Genomic DNA, 26,486 nt, shown 5'->3' with positions numbered 1-26,486 from the left:
CTTTCTGGCTCTTCCCCATCGTGCACCATCTGTGAATTCCGTCTTAGGTATTCTAAGAATTCACTCATCGTTTCATGAAGTAACCCTCTTTGTCTTTGCCTTGTTTTGTTGGGACGCATGTTGTTAAGAGGCTGTTGGCCTCACATTCTTTACTCTTTGGTGGGCTTTGTCTTGTCTTGGAGGTTCCTTCTTCAGGTCTGCCCAGCCTGCTGAAGGTGAAGCCCTCTTATGATGTGTGGTGTTAGTTAACGCCCCTGGTCATGGTTTCATGGCAGAGCCCTTACTGATCATATGTATCTCCTCCAGAACAGGCAGGGTAGTGAGCAGAGAAACCAGCCCTTATGGTGGTCTAAATTAACTTTGTGTATCTTGTGAACTCAGTGTGTTAAATTGGTTTAAATTTTTCGTCTTATGTTCACAAATTCTTATTAGTTACCTATTTTTCCTATGCTTGACTTTTTTCCCTTTTTTCTTAAAAGGTTACCCTGTACTCATAGACTAAGTTGGAGAATACTCCCTCTCTTTCTACTCTCTGGAAGGCTTTCCTGGGAAGGTTGGTAGAACTTCTTTCTAAAGTTACCTGGCCTTGTGTGCTCAGTGTGGGTGGGGTTTAAATTACTGATTCTGTGTTTCAATGCTCATAGGAAAATTTAGTCTTTCTGTTTTTCCTTGGGTTGTATTATCCTAGGAGTTTGCCCTTTTCACTTGTTTTCAGATTTATTGGCCTATTTATTGTATTTTCTTTTTAAAAACTTGCTGCTACATCTATAGTGGTGGCTTTGTTTTAATTCCTAATATGCTTTATGTATTGGGCCTTCATTCTTTCTTAATTTAGCAACTCCTGAATTTTTAAAAAATCCTTTATGTTGTAAAAAATCCTTTATGTTGTATCTTTGTTTCCTATTTTGCTAATTTCTATCCTTCTTGTCTCCTTTCCTTTCCTTTCTTTGGGTTTCTTCTGTTCTTTTTCAGTCTTTTAAATTCTGGTGCGTGGCTTGTAAATTTTCAGCTTTTCTTATTTTCTACTGTCAGCATTTTTGATTAAAATGATCTCATCCTACTGAGGTTGATCAGTTCATTCTGCTATGGTGTCTCAGGTTGAACATTATGACTGGTTTGTGTTTCACCTTATCTTTTTGTTGACCCCCGCAATTTACTATGAATTGTGGTTTCCATGGATCTGTCCCCAAGTTCTTTTTCTCCAAGGCCAAGTATTCTTAGGTAACAAAGGCTTTCTGGATATTTAAATCTACCTGAGGGACAGCAACTTTATTCTGATTTTGGATTGTGTACCTCTGGAATATGCCTGGCTCTTCTAAGTGTCCTTAGGTATAGACAACGTGTGTAGTCATGGAAGGTGATTTTGATACGAAGCAGAAGAAAGAAAGAGAAAGGGCACCAGAAGGTCTTGGTTCTTGTCTCAATTCTGCCACCAGCTCCTTTGGTAGCAGAGGTTGGTCTGAATTTGCTCTGGGATTAGCAGACTCCCTGTGAGCTGATGAGAGCAGTAGGTCATCATTGCTGACCAAAGGGAGCCAAGTCCTGGGTTCTCTGTATTTTTAGTCTTCCTGACTCTCAGCTGCCCTGTCTATAAAATGGGTAGAATGGATGAGATCATTGCTAAGGTTCCTACCAGACCATTCCATGCTATGTAGCATGATTCCGTTGGACTCTACCTTCTTATTATGAGTGGAGAGTCTATTTTCACACAACCAGCTTATTTCCCTGTTCACAATCAGGTTGTAATATTCTTATTGCACTTAATTAATATTCTTATTAAAAATCCCATTCCTTCACTTTGGGAATTGATGTCACAAAACGGATTTTATCCGACTAATCTCAAAGTATGATCAGCCTTTGGAAAGGGCTGGTGGGGTGCTTTCATTTCTTCCCACCCCAACTCCCAGCTTTCTACTTTGAAATAATTTTAGATTTACAGAAGAGTTAGAAAGATGATATAGAGAGTTCCTCTTACGCCCTTAATCCACCTTCCCCTAATGTTACTTAATATATGACCATAGTACAAGATCAAAATAAAAAAACTGCCATTGGAAATTCTCCAGTGATGTCCTTCTTTTCTCTAGGATCTGATCTGGATACTACGTCCCATTTGCTATTGAGGTTTCCATAGTCTCCTCCTCCATTCTGTGACCATTTCTTGGTTTCTCTTGTCTTTCATGTTCTGGAAGAGCGCTGGTCAGGAGGTTTATGGAAGTTCCCTTTATTTGGTTTGTCCCTTTGATATTTTCTCATGATCAGACTGGGGCCTGGGTTTGGGGGAAGGTGAAGTGTTCTCACATGCGCTCATCTTATGTAGGGGTGTATGTTGCCAACATCACTATTGGTGAGGTTCACCCTGATCCCTCAAGGGAGTCTGCCAGGTTTCTTCACTGCAAAGGGACTGTTTTTCTTTTCTACTCTTGATTGTCTTTTTAATACAATTTTAATATAACTCACTGTATCTTTTTTTCATTATATCTCTTAAGAATCAGTTTTACTGAGGGATAATCTTATATCCCATAAAATCTGCCAATTGTAAATGTACTGTCCAATGCTTTTTAAGAAAATGCAGAGTTGTGTAACATTGCCACAATCCAGATCTTGGATACTTCTCTCTTCCCCAAATGCTGCCTATTTGCTGTCAATCTCTGTTTCCATCCCAGCTCTAGGCAAACACTGATCTGCTCTCTATCTCTTTCAATTTGCATTTCCTGTAAATGGAATGATATATGTGGTGGTCTTTTCCATCTGGCTTCTTTCATTTAGCATGGTGTTTTCGAGGTTCATCCAAATTGTAGCATATATTAGTATTTCATTCCTTTTTATTGCTGAGTAATATTCCATGGTATGAATATACCACATTTTGTTTATATATTTAGTAGTGTGGTTTCCACTTCTTGGCTGTTATGAATAATGCTGCTATAAACATTCCTATACATGTCTTTGCATGGACATGTGTTGTCATGTCTCTTGGATGGGTTCCTGGAAATAGAATTGGCGGGTCATTTAGTGAGCATATGTTTTAACTTTTTTATTTATTTTATTTTGTTATCATTAATCTACAATTACATGAAGAACCATTATGTTTACTAGGCTCTCCCCTACCCCAAGTCCCCCCCACAAACCCCATTACAGTCACTGTCCATCAGCATAGTAACATTTTGTAGAATCAGTACATGCCTTCTCTGTGTTGCAAAGCTCTCCCCTTTCCCCCACCCCCCACATTATGTATGCTAATCATAATACCCCCTTTCTTCTTCCCCACCCTTATCCCTTCCTACCCTTCCATTCTTCCCAGTATCTTTCCCTTTGGTAACTGTTACTCTATTCTTGGGTTCTGTGATTCTGCTGCTGTTTTGTTCCTTCAGTTTTTCTTTTGTTCTTATACTCCACAGATGAGTGAAATCATTTGGTATTTGTCTTTCTCCGCTTGGCTTATTTCACACCCTCCAGCTCCATCCATGTTGTTGCAAATGGTAGGATTTGTTTTCTTCTTATGGCTGAATAATATTCCATTGTGTATATGTACCACATCTTTATTCATTCATCTACTGATGGACACGTAGGTTGCTTCTATTTCTTGGCTATTGTAAATAGTGCTGTGATAAACATAGGGGTGCATCTGTCTTTTTAAAACTGGAGTGCTGCATCCTTGGGGTACATTGCTAGAAGAGGAATTCCTGGGTCAAATGTAAGTCTATTTTGAGCATTTTGAGGAACCTCCATATTGCTTTCCACAATGGTTGAACTAATGTACATTCCCACCAGCAGTGTAGGAGGGTTCCCCTTTCTCCGCAACCTCACCAACATTTGTTGTTGTTTGTCTTTTGGATGGTGGCCATCCTTACTGGTGTGAGGTGATATCTCATTGTGGTTTTAATTTGCATTTCTCTGATAACTAGTGATGTGGAGCATCTTTTCATGTGTCTGTTGGCCATCTGAATTTCTTCTTTGGAGAACTATCTGTTCAGCTCCTCTGCCCATTTTTTAATTGGATTATTTGCTTTTTGTTTGTTGAGGTGCATGAGCTCTTTATATATTTTGGATGTCCAGCCTTTATTGGATCTGCCATTTATGAATATATTCTCCCATACTGTAGGGTACCTTTTTGTTCTATTGATGGTGTCCTTTGCTGTACAGAAGCTTTTTAGTTTGATATAGTCCCACTTGTTCATTTTTGCTTTTGTTTTCCTTGCCCAGGGAGATATATTCATAAAGAAGTCACTCATGTTTATGTCCAAGAGATTTTTGCCTATGTTTTTTTCTAAGAGTTTTATGGTTTCATGACTTACATTCAGGTCTTTGATCCATTTCGAATTTACTTTTGTGTATGGGGTTAGACAATGGTCCAGTTTCATTCTCCTACATGTAGCTGTCCAGTTTTGCCAGCACCATCTGTTGAAGAGACTGTCATTTCCCCATTGTATGTCCATGGCTCCTTTATCAAATATTAATTGACCATATATGTTTGGGTTAATGTCTAGAGTCTCTAATTTATTCCACTGGTCTGTGGCTCTGTTCTTGTGCTAGTACCATACCAAATTGTCTTGATTACTATGGCTTTGCAGTAGAGCTTGAAGTTGGGGAGCGAGATCCCCCCACTTTATTCTTCCTTCTCAGGATTGCTTTGGCTATTTGGGGTCTTTGGTGTTTCCATATGAATTTTTGAACTATTTGTTCCAGTTCATTGAAGAATGTTGCTGGTAATTTGATAGGGATTGCATCAAATCTGTATATTGCTTTGGGCAGAATGGCCATTTTGACGATATTAATTCTTCCTAGCCACGAGCATGGGATGAGTTTCCATTTGTTAGTGTCCCCTTTAATTTCTCTTAAGAGTGTCTTGTAGTTTTCAGGGTATAGGTCTTTCACTTCTTTGGTTAGGTTTATTCCTAGGTATTTTATTCTTTTTGATGCAATTGTGAATGCAGTTGTTTTCCTGATTTCTCTTTCTATTGGTTCATTGTTAGTGTATATAAAAGCCACAGATTTCTGTGTTAATTTTGTATCCTGCAACTTTGCTGTATTCCAATATCAGTTCTAGTAGTTTTGGAGTGGAGTCTTTAGGGTTTTTTATGTACAATATCATGTCTTCTGCAAATAGTGACAGTTTAACTTCTTCTTTACCAATCTGGATTCCTTGTATTTCTTTGTTTTGTCTAATTGCTGTGGCTAGGACCTCCAATACTACGTTAAATAACAGTGGGGAGAGTGGGCATCCCTGTCTTGTTCCTGATCTCAGAGGAAAAGCTTTCAGCTTCTCGCTGTTCAGTATGATGTTAGGTGTGGGTTTATCGTATATGGCCTTTATTATGTTGAGGCACTTGCCCTCTATACCCATTTTGCTGAGAGTTTTTATCATGAATGGATGTTGAATTTTGTCGAATGCTTTTTCAGCATCTATGGAGATGATCATGTGGTTTTTGTCTTTCTTTTTGTTGATGTGGTGGATGATGTTGATGGATTTTCTAATGTTGTACCATCCTTGCATCCCTGGGATGAATCCCACTTGGTCATGGTGTATAATAGTTTTGATATATTTTTGAATTCAGTTTGCTAATATTTTATTGAGTATTTTTGCATCTACGTTCATCAGGGATATTGGTCTGTAATTTTCTTTTTTGGTGGGGTCTTTGCCTGCTTTTGGTATTAGGGTGATGTTGGCTTCATAGAATGAGTTTGGGAGTATTCCCTCCTCTTCTGTTTTTTGGAAAACTTTAAGGAGAATGGGTATTAGATCTTCTCTGTATGTCTGATAAAATTCCGAGGTAAATCCATCTGGCCCGGGTGTTTTTTTCTTGGGTAGTTTTTTTATTACTGCTTCAATTTCTTTGCTGATAATTGGTTTGTTTAGATTTTGTGTTTCTTCCTTGGTCACTTTTAGAAGGTTGTATTTTTCTAGGAAGTTGTCCATTTCTTCTAGGTTTTCCAGCTTGTTAGCATATAGGTTTTCATAGTAGTCTCTAATAATTCTTTGTATTTCTGTTGGGTCCGTTGTGATGTTTCCTTTCTCATTTTTGATTCTGTTGATTTGTGTTGATTCTCTTTTTCTCTTAATAAGTCTGGCTATAGGCTTATATATTTTCTCAAAGAACCAGCTCTTGGTTTCATTGATTTTTTCTATTGTTTTATTCTTCTCAATTTTATTTATTTCTTCTTTGATCTTTATTATGTCCTTCCTTCTGCTGACTTTAGGCCTCACTTGTTCTTCTTTTTCCAATTTTGATAATTGTGACGTTAGACTATTCATTTGGGTTTGTTCTTCCTTCTTTAAATATGCCTGGATTACTATATACTTTCCTCTTAAAACTGCTTTCACTGCGTCCCACAGAAGTTGGGGCTTTGTGCTATTGTTGTCATTTATTTCCATATATGGCTGGATCTCCATTTTAATTTACTCATTGATCTGTTGACTATTTAGAAGCGTCTAGATCCATTGACTATTAAGCCTCCATGTATTTGTGAGCCTTTTTGCTTTCTTGGTACAATTTATTTCTAGTTTTATACCTTTGTGGTCTGAAAAGTTGGTTGGTAGGATTTCAATCTTTTGGAATTTACTGAGGCTCTTTTTGTGGCCTAGTATGTAGTCTATTCTGGAGAATGTTCCATGTGCACTTGAGAAGAATGTGTATCCTGTTGCTTTTGGGTGTAGAGTTCTATAGATGTCTATTAGGTCCATCTGTTCTAGTGTGTTGTTTAGTGCCTCTGTGTCCTTACTTATTTTCTGTCTGGTGGATCTGTCCTTTGGAGTGAATGGTGTGTTGAAGTCTCCTAAAATGAATGCATTGCAGTCTTTTTCTTCCTTTAGTTCTGTTAGTATTTGTTTCACATATGCTGGTGCTCCTGTGTTGGGTGCATATATATTTATAATGGTTATATCCTCTTGTTGGACTGAGCCCTTTATCATTACATAATGTCCTTCTTTATCTCTTGTTACTTTCTTTGTTTTGAAGTCTATTTTGTCTGATACTAGTACTGCAACACCTGCTTTTTTCTCCCTATTGTTTGCATGAAATATCCTTTTCCATGCCTTGACTTTTAGTCTGTGCATGTCTTTGGGTTTGAGGTGAGTCTCTTGTAAGCAGCATATAGATGGGTCTTGTTTTTTTATCCATTCACTGGCTCTATGTCTTTTGATTGGTGCATTCAGTCCATTTACGTTTAGGGTGATTATCGATAGGTATGTACTTACTGCCATTTCAGGCTTTAGATTCGTGGTTACCAAAGGTTCCAGATTACTTTCCTTACTATCTAAGAGTCTAACTTAACTCACTTAGTATGCTGTTACAAACACAATCTAAAGGTTCTTTTCTATTTCTCCTCCTTTTTCTTCCTCCTTCATTCTTTATATATTAGGTATCTAATTCTGTACTTGTTGTCTATCCCTTGATTGACTTTGGGGATAGTCAATTTAATTTTGCATTTGCCTCGCAATCAGCTGCTCCACCCTCCCTACCATGATTTTACTACCTCTAGTGACAGCTATCCAACCCTAGGAACACCTCCATCTATAGCAGTCCCTCCAAAATAGACTGCAGAGATATTTTGTGGGAGGTAAACTCTCTCAGCTTTTGCTTATCTGGAAATTGTTTAATCCCTCCTTCAAATTTAAATGATAATCTTGCTGGATAACGTAATCTTGGTTCCAGGCCCTTTTGCTTCATGGCATTTAATACATTATGCCACTCCCTTCTGGCCTGTAAGGCTTCTGCTGAGAAGTCTGGTGTTAGTCTGATGGGCTATCCTTTGTATGTGATCTTATTTCTGCCTCTGGCTGCTTTTAACAGTCTGTCCTTATCCTTGGTCTTTCCCATTTTAATTACTATGTGTCTTGCTGTTGTCTTCCTTGGATCCCTTGTGTTGGGGGATCTGTGGATCTCCATGGCCTGACAGACTATGTCCTTCCCCAGATTGGGGAAGTTTTCAGCAACTACCTCCTCAAAGACACTTTCTATCCCTTTCTCTCTCTCTTCTTCTTCTGGTATCCCTATAATGCGAATATTGTTCTACTTGGATTGGTCAGACAGTTCTCTCAATATTCTTTCATTTTTAGAGATCCTTTTTTCTCTGTGCCTCAGCTTCTTTGTATTCCTCTTTTCTAGTTTCTATTTCATTTATTGTCTCCTCCACCGTATCCAACCTGCTTTTAATACCCTCCATCGTGTTTTTTAATGATTGGATCTCTGACCTGAATTTCTTCCTGAGTTCTTGGATGTCTTTCTGTACCTCCATTAGGATGTTGATTATTTTTATTTTGAACTCCCTTTCAGGAAGAGTCATGAGGTCCATATCATTTAAATCTTTCTCGGGAGTTGTATTAACAATTTTACTCTGAACAAGGTTCCTTTGGTGTTTCATGTTTGTATATGGTGCCCTCTAGTGTCCAGAAGCTCTATTCTGGAGCTGCTGAGCCCCTGAAGCAATATCGGGGGTCACAGGGGAGCGGTACTGGTGCCTGGGGGTAGGAAAGAGCTGTTCCCCGCCTCCTGGCTGCTGTGTGTCTCCACTGCCTGAGCCAGTGGGCCGGTCACACAGGTATAAGTTTTTGTCCCAGAGCAGCCATATATGGATCCCTGCTTCCCACAAGCAGCCGGAATCCCAGTCTCCCCAGGAACTCTGCCTGTATTAACTTTCCAACCCGGTAGTCACGTGAGTCTCATGAAAGCACCATGAGATGTAGGTTTGTGCTCCCAGCGCAGATCTCCAGAGCTGGGTATTCAGCAGTCCCAGGCCTTCCACCCTCCCTACTCTGTTTGTCTTCCTCCTGCCGGTGAGCTGGGGAGGGAGAGGGGCTCGGGTCCCGCAGAGCCACAGCTCCGGTACGTTACCCCCTTCGCTGAGGTCTGCTCTTTTCTCCAGGTGTGTGCAGTCTGGTGCCGTCTGCTTTCCTGTTGCTCTCTCAGGATTAGTTGCACCAATTAAATTTTTTAATTGTATCCAGTTTTAGGAGGAAGCCTCTGTCTCTCCTCTCATGCCGCCATCTTTAATCCCATCTCCCATGTTTTAACTTTTTAAGAAACTGCCAAATTATTTGATAAAGTGGCTGTGCCATTACACATTCACATCAGCAGTGTATTTTAATTTCATTTACTTTCAATTTCTCCACATTTTGTCAACATTTATTACTGCTTGTCTTTGTGATAGTAGCCATTTTAGTAGGTCAAAAGTAGCCTTTCATTGTGGTTTTAATCTGCTTTCGCAATGACTAATGATGTTGAGTATATTTTCATTGATTTTTAATCATTTGTAGGTCTTCTTTGAAGAAATGTTTGTTCAGATAATGTGTCTGTTTTTAATTGGTTTTCTTTTTATTGAATGATCAGAGTTCTTTATGTATTCTGGATATATCTTTTATCAGAAATGTGATTTGTAAACATTTTCTTACAGTCTGGCTTGGCTTTTCATTGTCTTAGGGTGTCTTTTGGAGCACAAAAGTTAGTTTTGATGAAGTTAGATTTGTCAAGTGATTATGTTTTTGGTTTTCTAAGAACTCTGCCTAATCCAAGGTTGTGAAGATTTTCTTCTATGCTTTCTTCTAAAAACATATGATTTTAACTCTCATGTTTAGATCTATCTTGAATTAATTTTTACATATAATGTGAGATAAGTGTCCAACTTGTATGCAGGACAAGTTTGAGTGGACATAATTTTTCAACTCCTTTGGGTAAATATCAAGCAGCACAATTGATGGGTTGTATGGTAAGAGTATGTTCAGTTTTAATAGGAACCCACCAAACTATCATTCAGATTTGCTATACTAACTTGAATTCTTACCAACAATGAATGGGAGTTCCTATTGCTCCATTATCCTTGCCAGCATTTGGTGTAGACAGTGTTCTGGATTTTGGTTATTCTCATAGGTGTTTGGTGATATCTCATTGTTGTTTAATTTGCTTTTTTACCTGATGACACATACTGTGGAGCATTTTTTGACATGCTTATTTGCCTTCTGTATAGCTTATTTGTTGAGGTATCTGTTAAAGTCTGGCCCACTTTTCAATCAAGTTATTTTGTTTTCTTACTGTTGAGTTTTAAGAATTCTTTGTATATTTTGGGTAACAGTCCTTTCTCCATTATGTCTTTTGCAAATATTTTTTTCCTAGTTTGTGGCTTGTCTTCTCATTCTCTTGATAGTGTCTTTCACAGAACAGAACATTTTAATGAAATTCAGCTTATCAATTTTTTCTTTCAGGGATCGTGCCTTTGCTGTATGTAAAAATTTATCACTAAACCCAAGGTCATCTAGAATTTCTCCTGTGTCATCTTCCACGAGTTTGGCAGTTGTGCATTTTACATTATGTCTATAATCCATTTTTAGTTAAATTTTGTGTAGGGTTAAAGGTCTGTGTCTAAACTCATTTTTTTGCATGAGGATATACAGCTGTTCCAACACCATTTGTTGAAAGACTGTCCTTTACCCATTAAGTTTGCTTTGTTCCTTTGTCAAAGGTCGGTCAGTTGACTATATTTGTGTAGGTCTCATTCTAGGCTCTATTCTGTTGCAGCTTCTTATTCTTTTAAAATTGTTGCTATGGATGTCCAGTCACTCTTTATCTTCGTTGAAGAGATCGTCTTTTCTCCACTGAATTGCCTTGGCACTCTAGTTGAAATTCAAAGCATGAGAGTTTATTTCTGGCTCTAAATTTTGTTCCATTGGTCTGTATGCCTGCGCTGATTACCTTGATTTTGTAAGAAGCTTTGGAATTGTGTTGTGTGAAACTTCCAACTTTGCTCCTTTTTTGAAACTGTTTTGCTTGTTCTGGAGACTTTGCATCTCACATAAACTTCAGAATCCACTTATCAATTTCCACAAAAACACCTGGTGGGATTTTTTTTTTCAGGGCTAGTGTTGCATTTACAGATCAGTTTGGGAAGAATTGCCATCTTAACAGTATTAAGTCAGTTCGTGAACATGGAATTTCTCTTCCTTTATTTAGATCCTCTCTCTAACTTCCCTCAACAGCATTTCAGTTTTCCATATTCAAGGCTTGTGCTTCTCTTATTAAATATATTCCTAGGTATTTACCTCTTTTTAATGCTCTTGTTAATGGAATCGTATCTTTTTTTAATTTTAAACCTCAGCTTTGGAAGACCTCGCCATTTGGGGAATGTCGCGCTCATTGTCTATTAAGAGTTGGGAGTTGTATCATTCCAGTCCAGTTGGTCCTGTCATTTCAGGCATATTGAGGGTGAAATCCACATATTTTATAATAAGCATCTCAAGTGAGTTTGTTACCTGTTGGTCATGGATTATTTATTTATTCATTCAATTTTGGCACAAAACCAACTATTTAGTTCACCATTCTTTAGGCTGGCACTTTGGGTGGGGCTCAGCTGGGTGGTTTTCCAGTCTAGCCTGGGCTGGCTTACGTGTCTGTTGTCACCTACCCATCAGGTAGGTGGCGCTGTTTCTTGGGCTTGCTCGATGTTGGCTAGGACCACAGGGGTGCCTGGCTCAGGGGTTTGATCTTGTGGTGAGTGGCAGGGATCTGAGGGAGACTAGAGAGGCCCTGGAGCCTCCAAGGCCTCAGCTCAGAATTGGTGCGCTTTCACCAGCCTCCTAGTGAGTCACCAGGGCAGCCAGGTGGAAGGCAAGGGAAAAGACCCCTGCTCTTGATGCGAGGAACTTCAAATTCGCATGCAAAGGGGTGTGGATGTGGGAAAGGGAGTAATTGTGGCTATTGCTGCACATAGTTCACTGCAGGAGTTTGTATCTCTGCAGTCCAGTTTGGCTGCTTAGAATTGGAATCCTCTTTTTGTTTGTTTGTTTGGGAAATCACCCACCTTCTGAATCTTGATGGGGAAAATACTTCCTCTTCCAGTAGAAGCTGAATATGCTACATGTTTATTTTCCTGGACTACACTGCACCCAGGGCCCAGGCACCTGTGCCGTTTGGGGTGAAGATGGTTCTGTAGTCAGCTCTGTGTGGCAAATTTTGGTTAGGGTGACAACAGAGGTGGCTGTCTGCAAGCCCAAGTTCCCATGGCAGAAATAGCATCTCTGCTGGTGTTGGTGCTCGTTCAGGGTGGACCAGTGGGAGGACTGCCAGCTGGCATCTCTCTTGCTCTGCTATAGCAAGGCCACGGATGCTCATGGGAAACAGATCTTAGTCTCTTTGGGGTAAATGCACTTCACCCTAATTGGACACCATGAGCCCTTGTTAGAGTTACTGAAACAAGTCCCTGCCCTAGAGATGTGTTTAGGCAGAACTTCAACTTTGCCCAGATGCTCGCTCTCCTTTGGCTTCAAGGGTCTGTGAACTGCACAGTGAGGGAGGGATCTGAGGAGTCTGGGTGCACGAATGGCCTTGCTCTGCACAGCCACCTGGATTCGCTTTTCATTTCAGTGCAATAGTCTAGTGGCCACACCCATAGCACTTTATGACACGGGGCTGAGCTCTCAGCTGAAGGACTGGTGGTTTGGAAAGACACGCTCTCGTGTCTCCCGGGTTTAGTTTGGGAAGCTGGCCCTGCTTCCACGTGGTAACAGGGACTGGCAGGTTAGCACAAGCCCAGGGGACAGTGCATGCCTCTTGCTTCCCTGCAGGCAGCCTGTGTGGTGACGGTGTGGGTGTGTGCTACCTGCTGCCCGTCTTTGACACCGTGTTCATCAGGAGGAGATACCGTCGCCAAGGCCTGGGCACGGCCATGCTGCAGGACTTCTGTGAGACATTCCAGGAGGACGAGGCGCTGGGGGTCAGTTGGCCAGTTTCTCCTGCTATGTACCAAGGTAAAGGCACCTGTGTCAGGAGCATCTGGGACGGAGATGAATAACCTGTGCATTTTGGTGATTCTGGGGAGGGAGCTTCCCTGTAGCCCTCAGCACTGTGATGTGCACGTGGCTCTTCTCTTCCTCCTGAGAAATCTCTCTTTGCTTCAGCACAAACAAGACTTTGTGCTTGATCACAAGGGGCGAGCTTTTCCCAGCCTGAGAAATAATTGGATTAAAAAATAATAAAAAAATAAATCAACACAACGTTGGAGAGAAGTTGAGTCCAGAAAGCTGGCGCTATGCTTCCGACTGCTGCCGGCTTCACTCTCTCACTGGAGGCTGTAGTTTATCACATTGCCCTTTTAACCAGATGCCTCAGAGGCGTGCAGGAGCTGGAGGGAAGGCAGCTGGGGTGCAAAGGCAACCTCTGAATGCCCCGAGCCCCTGAGCACCTTGGCAGCTCTTACTGTAGAAGACAGATGCCCCCGACTTCTGTTCTTGTCTTAGCAAGACCCTGACCCAGTCAGGATTCTCCAGAGAAACAAAACCAATATCCAGAGAGCAGAGATTTATTATAAGGAGTTGGCTCACACAATGCAGAGACTGAGATGTCCTGTGATCTGCAGTCAGCCAGCTGGAGACTCAGCAGAACTGATGGTATAGTTCCAGTCCAAATGCTGATGGGCTTGAGCCTGAAGCAAAGCTGATGTCTTGGTTCAAGTCCAAAGGCAGGCAAAGGCCAGTGTCCCAGCTGAATCCATCAGGTGAGAGGAGTTCCCTCTTATATGTAGGAAGGGGTTGGCCTTTTTATTCTATATTCAGGTCTTCAACTGATTGGATGAGGCCCACCCACATTAGGGAGAACAATCTGCTTTACTCAGTCTACTGGTTCAAATGTTCATCTCATCCAAAAATACCTTCACAGACATACCCAAAATAATGTTGGACCAGGTATCTGGGCACCCCTGGACCAGTCTCACTGACACACAGAATGGACTATCACCATCCCCTTACACATCTGGAAGAGAAATTCTTGTGCATGTTTGCCAGAGGAAGTTCAGAAAGCTCTGATGTTAAATGTTATGCCCTAGATCAATGCAGGTGGGAGATGCTGGTGAGCATCTGCCCAGGATCCCCTTCCCCATGAAACACACCTGCCCCACACTGGGCCCTGCCTCCCTTTTTTGTGCAGATGTTTTTGGATCTGTATATTGAGGTTCCAGTCCTTATGGTATGGGGAGAAAAACAGATAGGAGAGAAAAGGTAGGAAAGATGAGGAAACTTCTGCTGCTCTGATGTCATAAAAGAAGGTGAAAACGTTTTTCTCAAAATGGGTTTAGTCATTTCTTCGTATTTTCAAACTCTTAGTTTGTAATTAAACTCTGAAGATCCTTGGATTTCTGCAAAGGGTGCTTAAGGCTTCCTGCACCATGTTGCTCACTTTGAGGAGTTGGAAAGTTCCAGAACCCTGGCAGCTGGTTCTCTCTCCACACCCATATTCTGTCTGTCGCGGTCCCTCTCTGTCTCCACCTGGCAGAGAGAGATCTGAAGGTGCTGATGCTGAATCACACTGTTGTCTCAGGGTGTCAGCCACCTGGCCAAGGGGTTGAGGCCTCAAGCTTTTATGTCCCTTGACTGTGTCCGGATACGTGGGTGAGCAGCAGCTCGAGAGTCAGGGCCGAGCCCAGGGGTGCCACCTGCGTCCTTCCCAGACCAGCTTTCACTGAGTGGACCTTGGAATGGACAAGAGGGACTCCTGCCCAGGGCCCCAAGCTTCAGACTCCCCCTGTAGCCGCAATTCTGGCATGGGCTGAGGAATCTGTGTGCCCAAGAGGGTGAACCCACCTCAGTGCAGGCCAGTCCTCTGTAAGGTTACTGCCGGGGGCCACCGAGGGCTTGAGTGGCCCTGGATCTGTGCCCCAGACCACGCCACCAGTTTGCGTATCCTCAGACCCCAGCAATGGCTGTTGGCTGTGGATGGCGTGTGCAGGTGTGTCCAGTGTACACAGGGCCCCTTACAGTGCGGGGGAACTGGGATGGGAGGAGAACCCCGTGGGCTGCCAGCGGGGGCCCAGCTTCTCTTGATTTTGCCACATACTGGGGCAAAACTTCAAGAAGTCCAAGAATTCTAAATTTGAAACTGGCTTTCCCTGTTGTTATGAAGTTATATTTGTCAAGACAGAAGAGCAGAACATTCTCTCTCTAGCATGTTGCTAGCTGAGTTTACACCTTCTGAACACTCCGTGCTATGCTCTGTGCTGCTGCCCCAGACCCAGAATAATAGGCGAGGGCCTGATGGGGCCCCATGGACCCCTGGGCCAGGAGCAGCTTCCCATTCAGCTGCAGTCCAGGCACTGCTGCCAGGAAATACTCACTCACCCTGTGAATGTGGGCAGGAAAGTCTACAGACCTGAGGGGTCTCTGGAATCCAGGTGTCTGAGGATGACCGGCGAGATTCTGTGGGGGAAGAGGGCTGGGGAGGCTCAGAGGAAGGGCAGTGTCTACGGAGATGATGCTATAGGCTGAACTGGGAACCCCCTCCAAATCCTTATGTTGAAGCCCAAACCTCCAGTGTGACTGTGGAGATAAGGTTAAAGGAGGGCTTAAGGGTGGAGCCCTGGTCCAGTGGGACTGGTAAGAAGAGGTCCTTACAAGAAAAAATTAGGACACAGACAGGTACAGAGGGAAGGCTGTGTGCGGCCACCTAGGGAGAGAGGCTCTGGAAGAGAACAACTCTGCCATCACCTTGATCCTGGACTCCCAGCCTCCAGATATGCTGTTCAAGGCAACAGCCTGTGCTTGTCATGGCCACCCAAGCAGACTAAGTGGGATGGATGAAAGCTGGGCAGCTGAGGAGGTGATAACGTGGGTTGCGTGGAATATGGATCCAAGCAGAGAGCTGGGCTGGGGTGGCGGGTGGGCTGCAGGAAGCGCCAGAAGTGGCCGAGCCTGAGGGCGCCAGGGAAGGCTGGCCGCTGTGCACGGGGCCCCACGGGCCTGACCCCCTGACTCACGTCTTCCTCCCAGTCTGCAGGAAGTTCCTGGGGGCGCATCCGGAGGAGCGGGGGCGCCTGTGGGAGGTGGAGCCCCCAGGAGCCTGGGGCCAGCGAGACAGCATCTGGCTGAAAGTTAAGCCTCATCAGTCAAGACTTTCAGACTGTGAGTTGAGTGCAGAAAGCGCACCGTGGCCTCCTTATCCCTGGGGTGGGTCACCGAAGCGTAAGCTGGTCCACATGCATCAAGTGGGGCCCTGCAGGCATTACGATGTCTTGGCGGTGCAGCAGGCCCACAGCAGGGGGCGAGGCCTGGGTGCTGGCAGCTTGTCCTCCTCCTACTGTCCCTTCCTGGTTGAACCTCACCTTCTAAACCTTCTTATACAAGATGTCCCCAATTTAGCTGAATCAGAAGCTCCCAGGGACTAAGGGGCTCCCTGCTTACAATTAGATCATTAAAGATAACTTTCCTCTGTCTAGCAGAAAATCAGTTGAAAACATTATTTTAAATAGACAATGTGTGCATCTAGTTAAAAATTCAAGGCACACAGGGTTTACTGTGAAGAGCAAGTGGCCTGTCCCCACTCCTTTGGGGAGACGACACGCACGCCTAACCGTCAGCTTGGCGCAGACAGTGCTCTGCAAACGAGCACCTCGTCCTTATCCTTGAGTTGGCATCCATGTGATGTTGGTGTTTATTAGGGCAGCTGCTGTTACAGAGACACACGCTGTCTTCAATTTGGGGCTGTGACAGACAGCACCTGGGTGGGTTTGCAGGCAGGGTTTTGGTGAAGGGGTTTGCCAGCCATGAGAACAGGCAGCAGTCCCAAGGGAGGCAGGAAGTGGGAAGACCTTTAAGTAGCCAGAGGGGAGCGCAGGGCAGGAGACACACGTGTCCCTGGATCTCTAAGTTGCTTTTGTACCGTGTTCCTCCCGCCCCTCCTGAGTTAGGGGATGATGGCCCAGCAGAGGCCCTGCCTGTGCTCGGTGCTGAGGGTGTGGCCTGGGGGCTGGGCTGGCTCAGCAGAGCCCTTCCAGCTACAGGTGCTGTGTGAGCAGGAGGCTAGGAGGCTCTCACAGGGTAAATTTACTGCCAAAGTGAAAGCAGCGGCTTTTCTTCGCTCCTGGCATTGAAGCTCCTGTCAGTGTCAAATGCCATTTCTGAGGCTGCAGGTAGCTTATTAGGGTCGAGGTGGGGCCTTTCTTTTCCTGTGGGTAACTGAGTCACCTTAGGCCATGCAAGGGAAGAGTGCCTTGGAGTTTATTGATGATAATAGTGATAGGTTCTGCTTTTATGGTGCCTTTCAGCTGGAAGGCTTAATGGATCTGTACAGATATTAATGGGGTGACCAGGTGTCGAGGAAGGAGGCCGTGGCAGGGCTGTGACTGTGATCCTAATGAGGCGGTTATGCGACTTGCCCCGTGGCGTCAGTTAGAAATGAAGGGAAGCCAGCCCAGATCCCTGTGCATCGCACCGACCAGCCGTGCAGGTTTATTGAGGAGCTTCACAAATGAGCCTGCAGCTCCCACGTGGACACGGCCTTTGTGTCTTGGATGTTGCTGTTCCTTGGCTACAAATGGGGGGAGCAAAAAAAAAGACTTGCCTATCAGAATGTGGAAATAATGTGGAAACTGCACAGGCTGGAGGGGGTAAGCAGGGAAGATGTTTTTGCATAATTGGGAAGATGGTTTCCTCCAGGAGAATTCCACTGGGGGTTATTTCATGAGCTGAGAGTTGGTGTGGTCTGGTCGGTGGAAACCGAGCTGCAAGTCAGATGCCAGATATGTCACTTCTAACTCACTCTGAGATTCACCAACTCTCTCTTTAAAACAACACATGAGGAAACCTTTCCTGAGAATGTTCCAGAATCATGCTCGAGTCCCTTGAAGGGAGAAGGGTCATCATTATAATTTGGATATAATTAGATGGCTAAAACTATACACTTTTTTTTTTTCAAGTTCCAAATTATGGTCTTTTCAATTCCTGTATAAATCATGGCTACTTCCCGGTTTCACCCGCACCTTCTCTCTCCCCCGGGGCCAGCAGTCAGGATTTTAATTCACTCAGGAAGGCTTTCAGCCAACCAGCTTCATCTTGTAACAATTTTGTCGGTTAGTGCTGACATTTCAGGGTTTTTTTTCTCCAGGTTGGCGAGTGGGGGCCGCCATGTAACCACAGATTATCCCAGATGCTTCTAGTTTCTCAGTTTCTTGTCTGTTTCTCCCTTCACGGAAACCAGAAAGTGTTAGCCTGTTTGGTTTTCCTCACAGGTCACCAAACAGTGCAGATTCTGGAATCTTCTCTTCCTTGGAAATCTCACAAGGCCAATTCATTTTAGTTTCTAATTAGCTGGTTATTCTTAGAGTTGCTTTCTGGAATTGTTCTATATTTTCAAGTTTTATCTTTTGTCTCTTTATTTCTGACTGTTCACATCCTACAATTTCATGTGCTGTAGTATAGATGTAAGTAAGGAGCCCTGTGGAGCTAACTGCTTTTCACATGCTAAGCAAGGCAGGGCCGTTTTATAACATTCCAAAGGGAAATTAACTTGTGCTCCTTTCAAATATTTTGAAATCTATTTTTGAACAAAGCAGCATCATTTGGGGACTAGGTCTTTTAAAGTTTGCATGATCCTGCCTGTTGATAACATCTGTGGCTTATAATGGCCCTGAAAATATTTACAGGGTTATTCAGACCTTTTGAGAGGAGTTTGTGGGAACTTTTTTTCTTCCTACACTTGCCTATGAAGTCTTTGAAGCTTGACCAATAGGGTCATAATTCTATCTGATGTGATTTCCCAGTTAGCCTGCACATGCCTTAAATTTCTTTACTGGAGGAGATGAAATTGAATACGTCAACAGTGGAATGTTCTTTTCACAAAAATGTTGCTGGAGGCAGGAAATAATTGCACACAGCTTTAAAAATTTATGTTTTCATTCTTTACGTTATAGTTTTGCTCTCTTTTCAGGTGAATTTTTAATAGATTCAGTTTTCATCCACACGGAAAACAATTTTCTTGTTTACGTATAATTTTTAAAGCAGAGTGTACAGAAGGAGATGTGAAATATTTGAGCTGAGAAGTGGGGTCATTTTTCTAAAAGCCTGATGCTTTGCAAGTTGCAGCTCTAACCTTGTTCCAGCTTGTTCTGGTGAGTCGGACGTTGTATGGTGCAGTGGCAATAGCAATTTTATAGCGGTGAGCTATGCTGGGAAGTGTTGAGAGCAGAACCGCCCGGCAGCGTTTTTTCCCCATGTAATGCTGTCTTTGAAAGTTGTGTGGCTCCCTCTAGCGGCCACTGTAGTCTACTGCGTCCTGGATGGTAACTTGTGACTGGTAACTTACCTTTAAAGATCTACTTGTGTGGTTGCTTCTCAGATTCTTTTTTTATTTTTTAAAATTTATTTTTATTTTATTTAATTTTTTTATTTTGGTATCATTAATCTACAATTACATGAGGAACATTATGTTTACTAGACTCCCCCCATCACCAAGTCCCCCCACTTCTCAGATTATTATCCTGTGTTTCCAGATTAGTGCATTCATTAAAAAACTTATTGAACCTTCATTAATTAGTAATAACGTGCAAGTAAACATTTGATAGTTATTAGCATGCTTTAGTCCATAACACATAAAAACATAGTGTACATACCAGAAAAGGTTGGAAATTGATAATGGATTGTCTACTTCATTCTCTCATTCATTCAGTCTTCATTCATTCATGTATTGGCTCCTATTCATTCGGTTACTGTTAATGGAAGATGTCTGAGTGTTAGGCAGTGTCTGGGGTGTAGGTATGCAGCAGTGACTAAGGCTGACTGAGCCTCTGAACCCACTTATGAGCTTACATTTTTGCAAGTAAGAGCACACAGGCAACTAATACTGTATTACATACAAGTTCTAAGAGAGAATTAAAGTGTGCTGGTATTTTAAAATGCTTATTATTCAATTTTGTGAAGCCAAAGCTTGCTCATTTATAAAATCTTACAAATAAATCTTAAAATTTACCTCTGTAAATAACCCTTAAGATTTACTTATAAAACTAAATGATACATTTATTCTTTATTTTAAAAATATGTCTCACTTACATTTTTAGTTCAGATGGAAAACTGTATTTTTGCCCTGAGGGATCTGGCACCCTCCATGCCCCCCAGTGCACAGACCTCCCCATGTCGATTTTGGGTACACAGTAGGACAAGAAAGTCATCTCTTCAAATTGGGACTGATTTAGTAAGGTGGGTAGGAGGGGCAGTGAGGCTGAATGAACTTTCTCATTATGGGCTCTCTTATGAGTAAAAATGCCAGTGAGCAAAGAGGAGAGCCTAGGATAGAACTGAAAACCTGACTCCATTTGATGTCTGAATAAGCGGCAGAAGAGGTCAGAGTTCCAGCTCAGAAATGCTGACGCAGAACCACGGCTTCACGCCTCCTCATACTCAGCGGGTTTCCTTGTCCTCCAGGGGGCGCTGTAACAGGTCAGGAGGATGGAATTGGGTGGTGGCGATCCGTGTCTTTGCAGGGGTCCCCACTGTATTATTAATCTTTTTCCCACCCTCTTGGCACCTCCATCTGCTCATCCCACTCTTGTTTGGGAAGGGCAGTTCAGCCAGGAAATACCAAGGAGGCTGTAAGCTGTCACAGGCAGGCTTCTCAAGACGATGGACCCAGACAGTCCAATAATGAAGAAGGCAAGAAGGTATGGTGATGAATGTATTGTTCTAGAAATATGTCTTGTTTTCTTGGCAATCATTCTGTGCTCGTTTAGTGAAGCTGTGGTCTAAACCCGTAAGGCTGTTTCTGAAACACCTTGGCTGTGGGCCTCTCCACAGCGGTGGGCTGCTCATCTATCTATGCTTGGCATCCCTGTGCCATGGCATGAGGAGAGGCCTTTGTGATGAGACTTTTCATGGTCCTCTTCTCTAAGCTCGACAAGCTCTAACAAAGCCAGAACTAAGCCGAGAACACATGGGAGTTAGCCGCAACCTTGCATTGTTAAGGAAATATTGAAAAATCTGAATTTCAAATTCTGCCACGGTCCAGCATCTTTCAGGGAGAACAAATATGCAGACAAATTTCTCTTCTTTCCTTTTCCTTCTTTCTTTCTTTCCCCTTGAGCCCAGATGCTAGGAAATGGAGTGTGGCACGAGGTTATCATATAACCTAGAGAGACGGTAGACTAGAACCATGGGCTGTAATGGCTACTGAGTATTTCTTAGTGGCCTGTCATTCTGTACTTTTTAAGATTTTGAAGTGATGTGATTCCTGAAGCCTTTCTCGAAGCCAAGGCAGGCACATGCCCACACGAGGTAACAGTGATAACATCCGTTCTCTGGCGTGGAAGGACCTTTGTTTTGCTCTTGGATACCTAAGGAGTCAAGAATGATGTAAACTTTAAGACGTACAATTGCACTTTGTGGAGAATACTGCTAATTTGGGGGAATAGGTTCTGGGATAGAAGATGCAGTGCCAAAAGCATAGAATATCCCAGTACGTGCTGGATCATTTTAGACAAGCTGCCTGGTGTCTGACATTATTAGCTCTAGCCATCTGGCAGAGGGGGGGCTCTCCTTTCCCGTTGTTTGCAATGGAAGGATGTGCTAACTTCTGATCCTACCAGGCCACTGAACTGAAGAGAATTGTGCTTTGCCTCTTCCCCGACTCCTGACTTTCCTTCTGAAACTGGAGGGCTGTTAGAGGCAGCAAGAGGTGCCCAGTGTGGTCCAGCGCCCAAGGGCATGTGTCCAGGGAAGCTGCACATTCCAGCATGAGAATGCCAACTTTTAATGGAGTGCTTCCTGGCTGTCTTGTGTCTGGGCCCTCCCGGCTGGCTCTCCAGTTCTCATCAACAAGTATATTCCCATCCGTCAGTGTGCACTCAGAGCATCATCTGTTCAGAACATGGTGTCTCCGTGGTGCTGGGTTTGGACCTGGCTCCCCTGTCCTGAATCTGAGCAGCTGTGCAGCCCAGCCAGGCCAGGAGACAGACAGGCCTGTGACTGCAGTAACTGGATTGCTTCGCTGATTATTTTCTGATTTCAGGAGAAGATCCGCGGAGAAGACCTGGAAAAGACGAAGAACGATCAGGACGGTGGAGTGGAAGCAGCAGCGGGGCGGCTTGGGCGAGCCTGCGGGGCTGAGCTGGAGCGGAAGGAAGCCGAGCGGACAGCGGGGGATGCTGAGCTGGCTGGTGAGGCGTGGCAGGAGCCCCCGTGGGCCAGCTCCTAACTGCCGGAGGCGCAGCTGAGCCTCGTCCGGAGGCCTGTCTGGGCCCCGGGGCACATGGCTTCCAGAGCTGCCTGTGGCAGTCTATGCGTGAGCGGCTGGCCGCTGGCTTCTGCCCTTGCTGTGCTGTCTTTGAGGAGCCGACTGCAGAGACCCCTCCTCCCTCGGCCTTGTGGTGTGGGCTCAGGGGATAGAAAGTCTGAAAAGGTGCTTCCATCACCAAGGCCAGGTGCTGTGCAGGTGCAAGTAATTGTGCTCCCAAGCTGGGCTGGAGAAGCTCCTTCGTTGGACCTAGTCTGGTTTCTGGTGTTCAGGACGACTTCCACCAGAACCACACCGAGATACTTCTCTCTTTAGGAAGCTCGGCAAAGGGCTCCGCGCATCTCGTTCTGCACCGCGTCTGCCCGCGCCGGCCCTGTTCTAACGGTGAGACCACAGGCATCTCTGAGACACTCTTCTGGAGAAGCTTCATCCATGTCAGAAGCTCCCTGAGGGAAAGGGCCCGGGCTGCCTGGTACCCACCGGGGGCTTCTTGCTACTGTGTGACCTGCAGAGACTTTACAGAGAGGACCTCAGGCATGTGTCGGGATTATCAGCTGTCAATCACCTAATCTGTAAGGGAGGACACAGGGTGGGGCTTCGGGCGGATGACCAAGGAATGGTGTGTCTAGTGCAGTGGTGCTTGAGTACAAAGGCTTGTGCCAGTAAAGGTGACATACAGGTGGCAGCCTGACCCAAATGTGACATTGGCCTCCCCTTCCTCAAATACCTACACAGCCACGCTCTCTCCCTCCCTCTGTCATACGCAAAACTTGTCCATCAGCCTCATTCCTATTCCCACACGTCCCTCAGCTCAGCTTCCTTACTGGCTGCCCTATCTTCCCCTTCACGGGGCCCCAAAGCTCTGGGCCCTTGGCTCTGACTCTGCGAGCCTCCACCAGTCACTCTGATCTGCTGAGCTGTCCCCTGTGTCCCCAGTGGTAGTGGAGAGCTGACCCTCAGAAACTGTGTGGGGGAAGAACGGCAACTGGTTATCTCAGGAGTGAGGGGTGACACCTTCCTTCTGTTCCTCTGCTGTGAAACTTCGGAGAGGTGGGTGGAAGAACAGTTTCAGCTTTTTAGGGATATAGTAAAGCCCCTCCAGAGCCTGGGTCTGGGGAGAACCGTTGGCATGACACTCACTTGCTGCTTCCCCGAGTGGTTGCAGGGCACACGTGCTGGGACCTCTGTTACCTATTTACTTATCCTTCTGTCCGTCTCTCTGTCCATCCATCCACCCATCCACCTGCCTTTGCATCTGTCCACATCTGTCCATCCACCCATCCACCCACCTCTCTGTTCACCCATCTATCCAGATATTTCCGCCCATCTATCTTGTTGCACAACATTCAGCATGTTTTCTCAGGGCTAGGGTCTGCACTGGGCCCTGGGGATATACAGATAAGTGAGGCGTGGTTACTGGACTCTACAAAACTGTTCTCTCGGGAGGGGTCTCTTCTGGAGTGTTCTGTTGTTGTCTTTCTTACACCCATTAGAAAGAGGGAGGGGTCCAACAGAATAGAAACAGAGATTAGAGCTCCAGACGGAGCCATGAAGGGCCCCCGCACACGTGGGCTCTTGCTGAAGGAGGTGCAGACCCTAAAAGCAAATGCACTCTAAAGCCAAGAGGGAGCTCCTTGGTGTCGGGCACCACCTTTAATGTGTGTTACGCACTTGCGCTTTGGATATTGCGCTTTTTGGGATGAGCAGTGGTGCTTCGTGTTTATGTGGAAATGAACAGACAAAAAAGTGTCTCAGGGGTTTGATGAAGTTACTGTTCAGTTCAAGAATCCTCCCAAGGAGGAAACACTGATGTGATGATGCGGCTCACTGAGGGACATATAAATGAACCGCACAGTTAGAAGTGAACAGGCTGGGGTTCTGAGCAGCCCCTTCTGTATAGCGGCATGGCCATGTCCAGTCTGGGGCTCTGTGCCTGGCTCCCTTCCCCGTGGCTTGTATGGGAAATGTCTGTGTGTGTGTGTTTTGTTGTTTTTACTAAGCCAACTTTGTTTGATTTATTATTCACAGACTGTGTGTTCTTGCCTGTTATTTTTAATAGCTCTGTTGAGATATAATTTACAAACCATAAAAGTCATTTCATTTAAAGGGCATAAATTCCATGGTTTTCAGTCTATTTACAGAGTTCTACAACCACTACTATAGTCAGTACCTCAAAAAGAGATCCGGTACCCATTTGCAGTGTCTCCCTTTCTACCTAGCCCTGGGCCACCATGATTCTACATTCTCTGTGTAGATGTGCCCATTCTGGGCATGTCACATCACACACAAAGAATTAAACATTCTGTGGTCATTTCCATCTGGCTCTTTTCATTTAGCATAATGATTTTAAGGTTCATCCATATTGTAGCATGGATCAATACTTTATTCCTTTTTATGGCTGAATAGTATTCCATTGTATGGACATACCACATTTTATCCATTTACCAATAGGTAGACTTTAGGATTGATTTCAGTTTTTGGCTTTTGTCAGTAATGCTGCTATGAACATTTGTGTACAACTTTTTATGAGGACATATGTCTTCAGTTCTCTTGGGTAGAATACCCAGGCGTATAATTTCTGAGTGATATGCTAAGCCTATGTTTAATATTTTGAGGAATTGCCAAATTATTTTTCAAAGTGACTTTCCCATTTTACATTCCCTGCAGTAATGTGTAAAGGTTACAATTTCCATCCCAGTCAACACTTGTTGCTATTTATCTTTTTTATTTATTATTATTATAGCCACCATCTGGTGCTCCTTGCAAAAACTTAGGGGACAAAAAAACTCAGATGATTTCTCAAATTCCCATTTTCTCTGAGAAGCAATATAAATGATTTTAATTTAGTTCTCTTTCTAGGGAGAGATCTGGAAGCATCTGGAAGTTAGGTGTCTAAGTTCCATTTTGAGAAGCCACGCAATTCCTTGGCCACTTCTCTTTCCTGGGCCAGCAGCTTTCAATGTTAGAAAGCCAAACTGGGTAGCTCTGCCTGCCCCCCAATCTCTCTGCCCCTTATCAGAGTTTTCTGACCACTTCCTGAAAATATCCTATGCTGCTTCCTTCATGAAGTCTTCTGATACAATGTGAGCAGAAGAAAACAGACTTCAACAATCTATGCACTGTTTTTTATCCCATTCACTTTTACTGTGGACCACAGCCTGGGCTGGACAGGTTATTTTTGGAGATCTGGCAGCTTCCATGTTGGTGCCTTGCCCTGTGAGGAGGCCAGGCTGTCTCGAGGAACCCCATTTCCTCTCCTGCAAGATCTGGATCATGTCTGTGTCACTGACACGTGGGTTACTGTTGTACTTAGCTCTGACTCTGCGTAGTTCACACTCAGGCGTGCAATATTAGCATGTGATTTTCCTGTAAGGGATCTTAGCTTCATCTGTATTTTGAGTGCACATTCTGACTGATGGCATAAGAGGATTTTCCTTTGCACCTCTTCAGTTCTCAGCTCTGGGGCTTGCACAGGGCAGGGGGCTTGGTAAGGAGAGGACATATACTCTTGGCCTGGGTCTGTCCCGCCCATGCTGGCACCATCTCACTCATACAGTTGTCCGGTCAAGGTCCCTGGTCTCAGGTGCCCAGCTATGTGGGTGGCAAGGGACTCGCTGGTGGCCTTCCTGGACTCCTGCCATGCAGTCCCGCTGGCATCTGCTGATGCTTCCTTGCCTCTCCACCAGGAGGTGATGCTGCGACATGCATGTTTTCTTGGAACCTATGTCTCACTGCTCCTGCACACATGGGAAATCATTTGTGTCCCGCTGGGGATGTCATGGCTTTGCTGTGGGGTGGACCCTGGCACCCCCATGTAGCATGGGGTTCAGGCTGCTCTTTTGGACCTTTCCTTCCCTGGGAGCTCCGGGGTGGGATGGCTCACACCTCCTTTCTCCTCTGGAGTCCCCAGATCTACTCAGAGAGTTTCTGTCATTGTCTCCCATCCCTGCCCAATAAGCTTGGCCTTTTCGACTTTAGAGCCAACTGACTGGGCATTTCAGTTTCCTTCCGTGATGTCCTGACTCTCACGCTTAGCACAGAGCCAGACTGAGCGTGTCCTGTCAGCCGCTGGCAGTCATGGTCCCCACGTGGTTCTCACGGCAAATCCCTCGGGCTAAACAGGCTCTTTGGCTGATACTCTCAGTCTTCAAGCCTCCTGTGAGGTGTAGGGTGTAGACTGCAGTGGGGCCTACCCACCACTTTGCAATCAAAAGTCTGATTTACAGCTTGAAATCCATTCGAAATGTTTTCCTTTGTGGGTGGGTGGGTAACCAGGACTCATGTCCCAGGACTAGAAAGAGTGTGGGGCCTGGGGTAGCCACTTGCCTTCCGGGCATCTGAGGGTTCTCGTCGTTAGGATGAAGGGGGTGAGTCAGGGTCTGAACTGGCAGCTGAGTTCATAGATGAGATTTGTTTGGGCCCCATAGGGTTTTAGGACCTGGATGCTGCCATCCATTCCAGCAAGGGCGTGTCCCTACCGTTCACTGGCTCTGTTACTCACTTACACTCCTGGGCCAA

The 26,486-nt window shown here is 44.5% G+C and overlaps 1 protein-coding gene across 2 annotated transcripts in view; it reads left to right on the top strand.

Moving 5' to 3' along the window:
• Nucleotides 1-24,192, top strand: part of FAM169B (Protein) — an 88,534-nt gene extending 64,342 nt beyond the window's left edge. For both annotated transcript variants that reach the window (XM_073227127.1, XM_073227126.1), the window contains exons 6-10: nucleotides 12,548-12,730; nucleotides 15,740-15,871; nucleotides 20,306-20,400; nucleotides 21,744-21,891; nucleotides 22,284-24,192. In XM_073227127.1, coding sequence (XP_073083228.1) covers nucleotides 12,548-12,730; nucleotides 15,740-15,871; nucleotides 20,306-20,400; nucleotides 21,744-21,891; nucleotides 22,284-22,537 — 812 coding nt within the window. In that variant the 3' untranslated portion in view covers nucleotides 22,538-24,192. The remainder of the gene's footprint in view (nucleotides 1-12,547; nucleotides 12,731-15,739; nucleotides 15,872-20,305; nucleotides 20,401-21,743; nucleotides 21,892-22,283) is intronic.
• Nucleotides 24,193-26,486: the final 2,294 nt, after the last annotated feature.

The sequence above is a fragment of the Manis javanica genome, chromosome 18 (genome assembly GCF_040802235.1).
Source record: "Manis javanica isolate MJ-LG chromosome 18, MJ_LKY, whole genome shotgun sequence".
In the NCBI taxonomy this organism is placed as follows: Eukaryota; Metazoa; Chordata; class Mammalia; order Pholidota; family Manidae; genus Manis; species Manis javanica.
The sequence above is the reverse complement of the archived record's forward strand: the minus strand, read 5'-3'. Positions and strand labels throughout refer to the sequence as shown.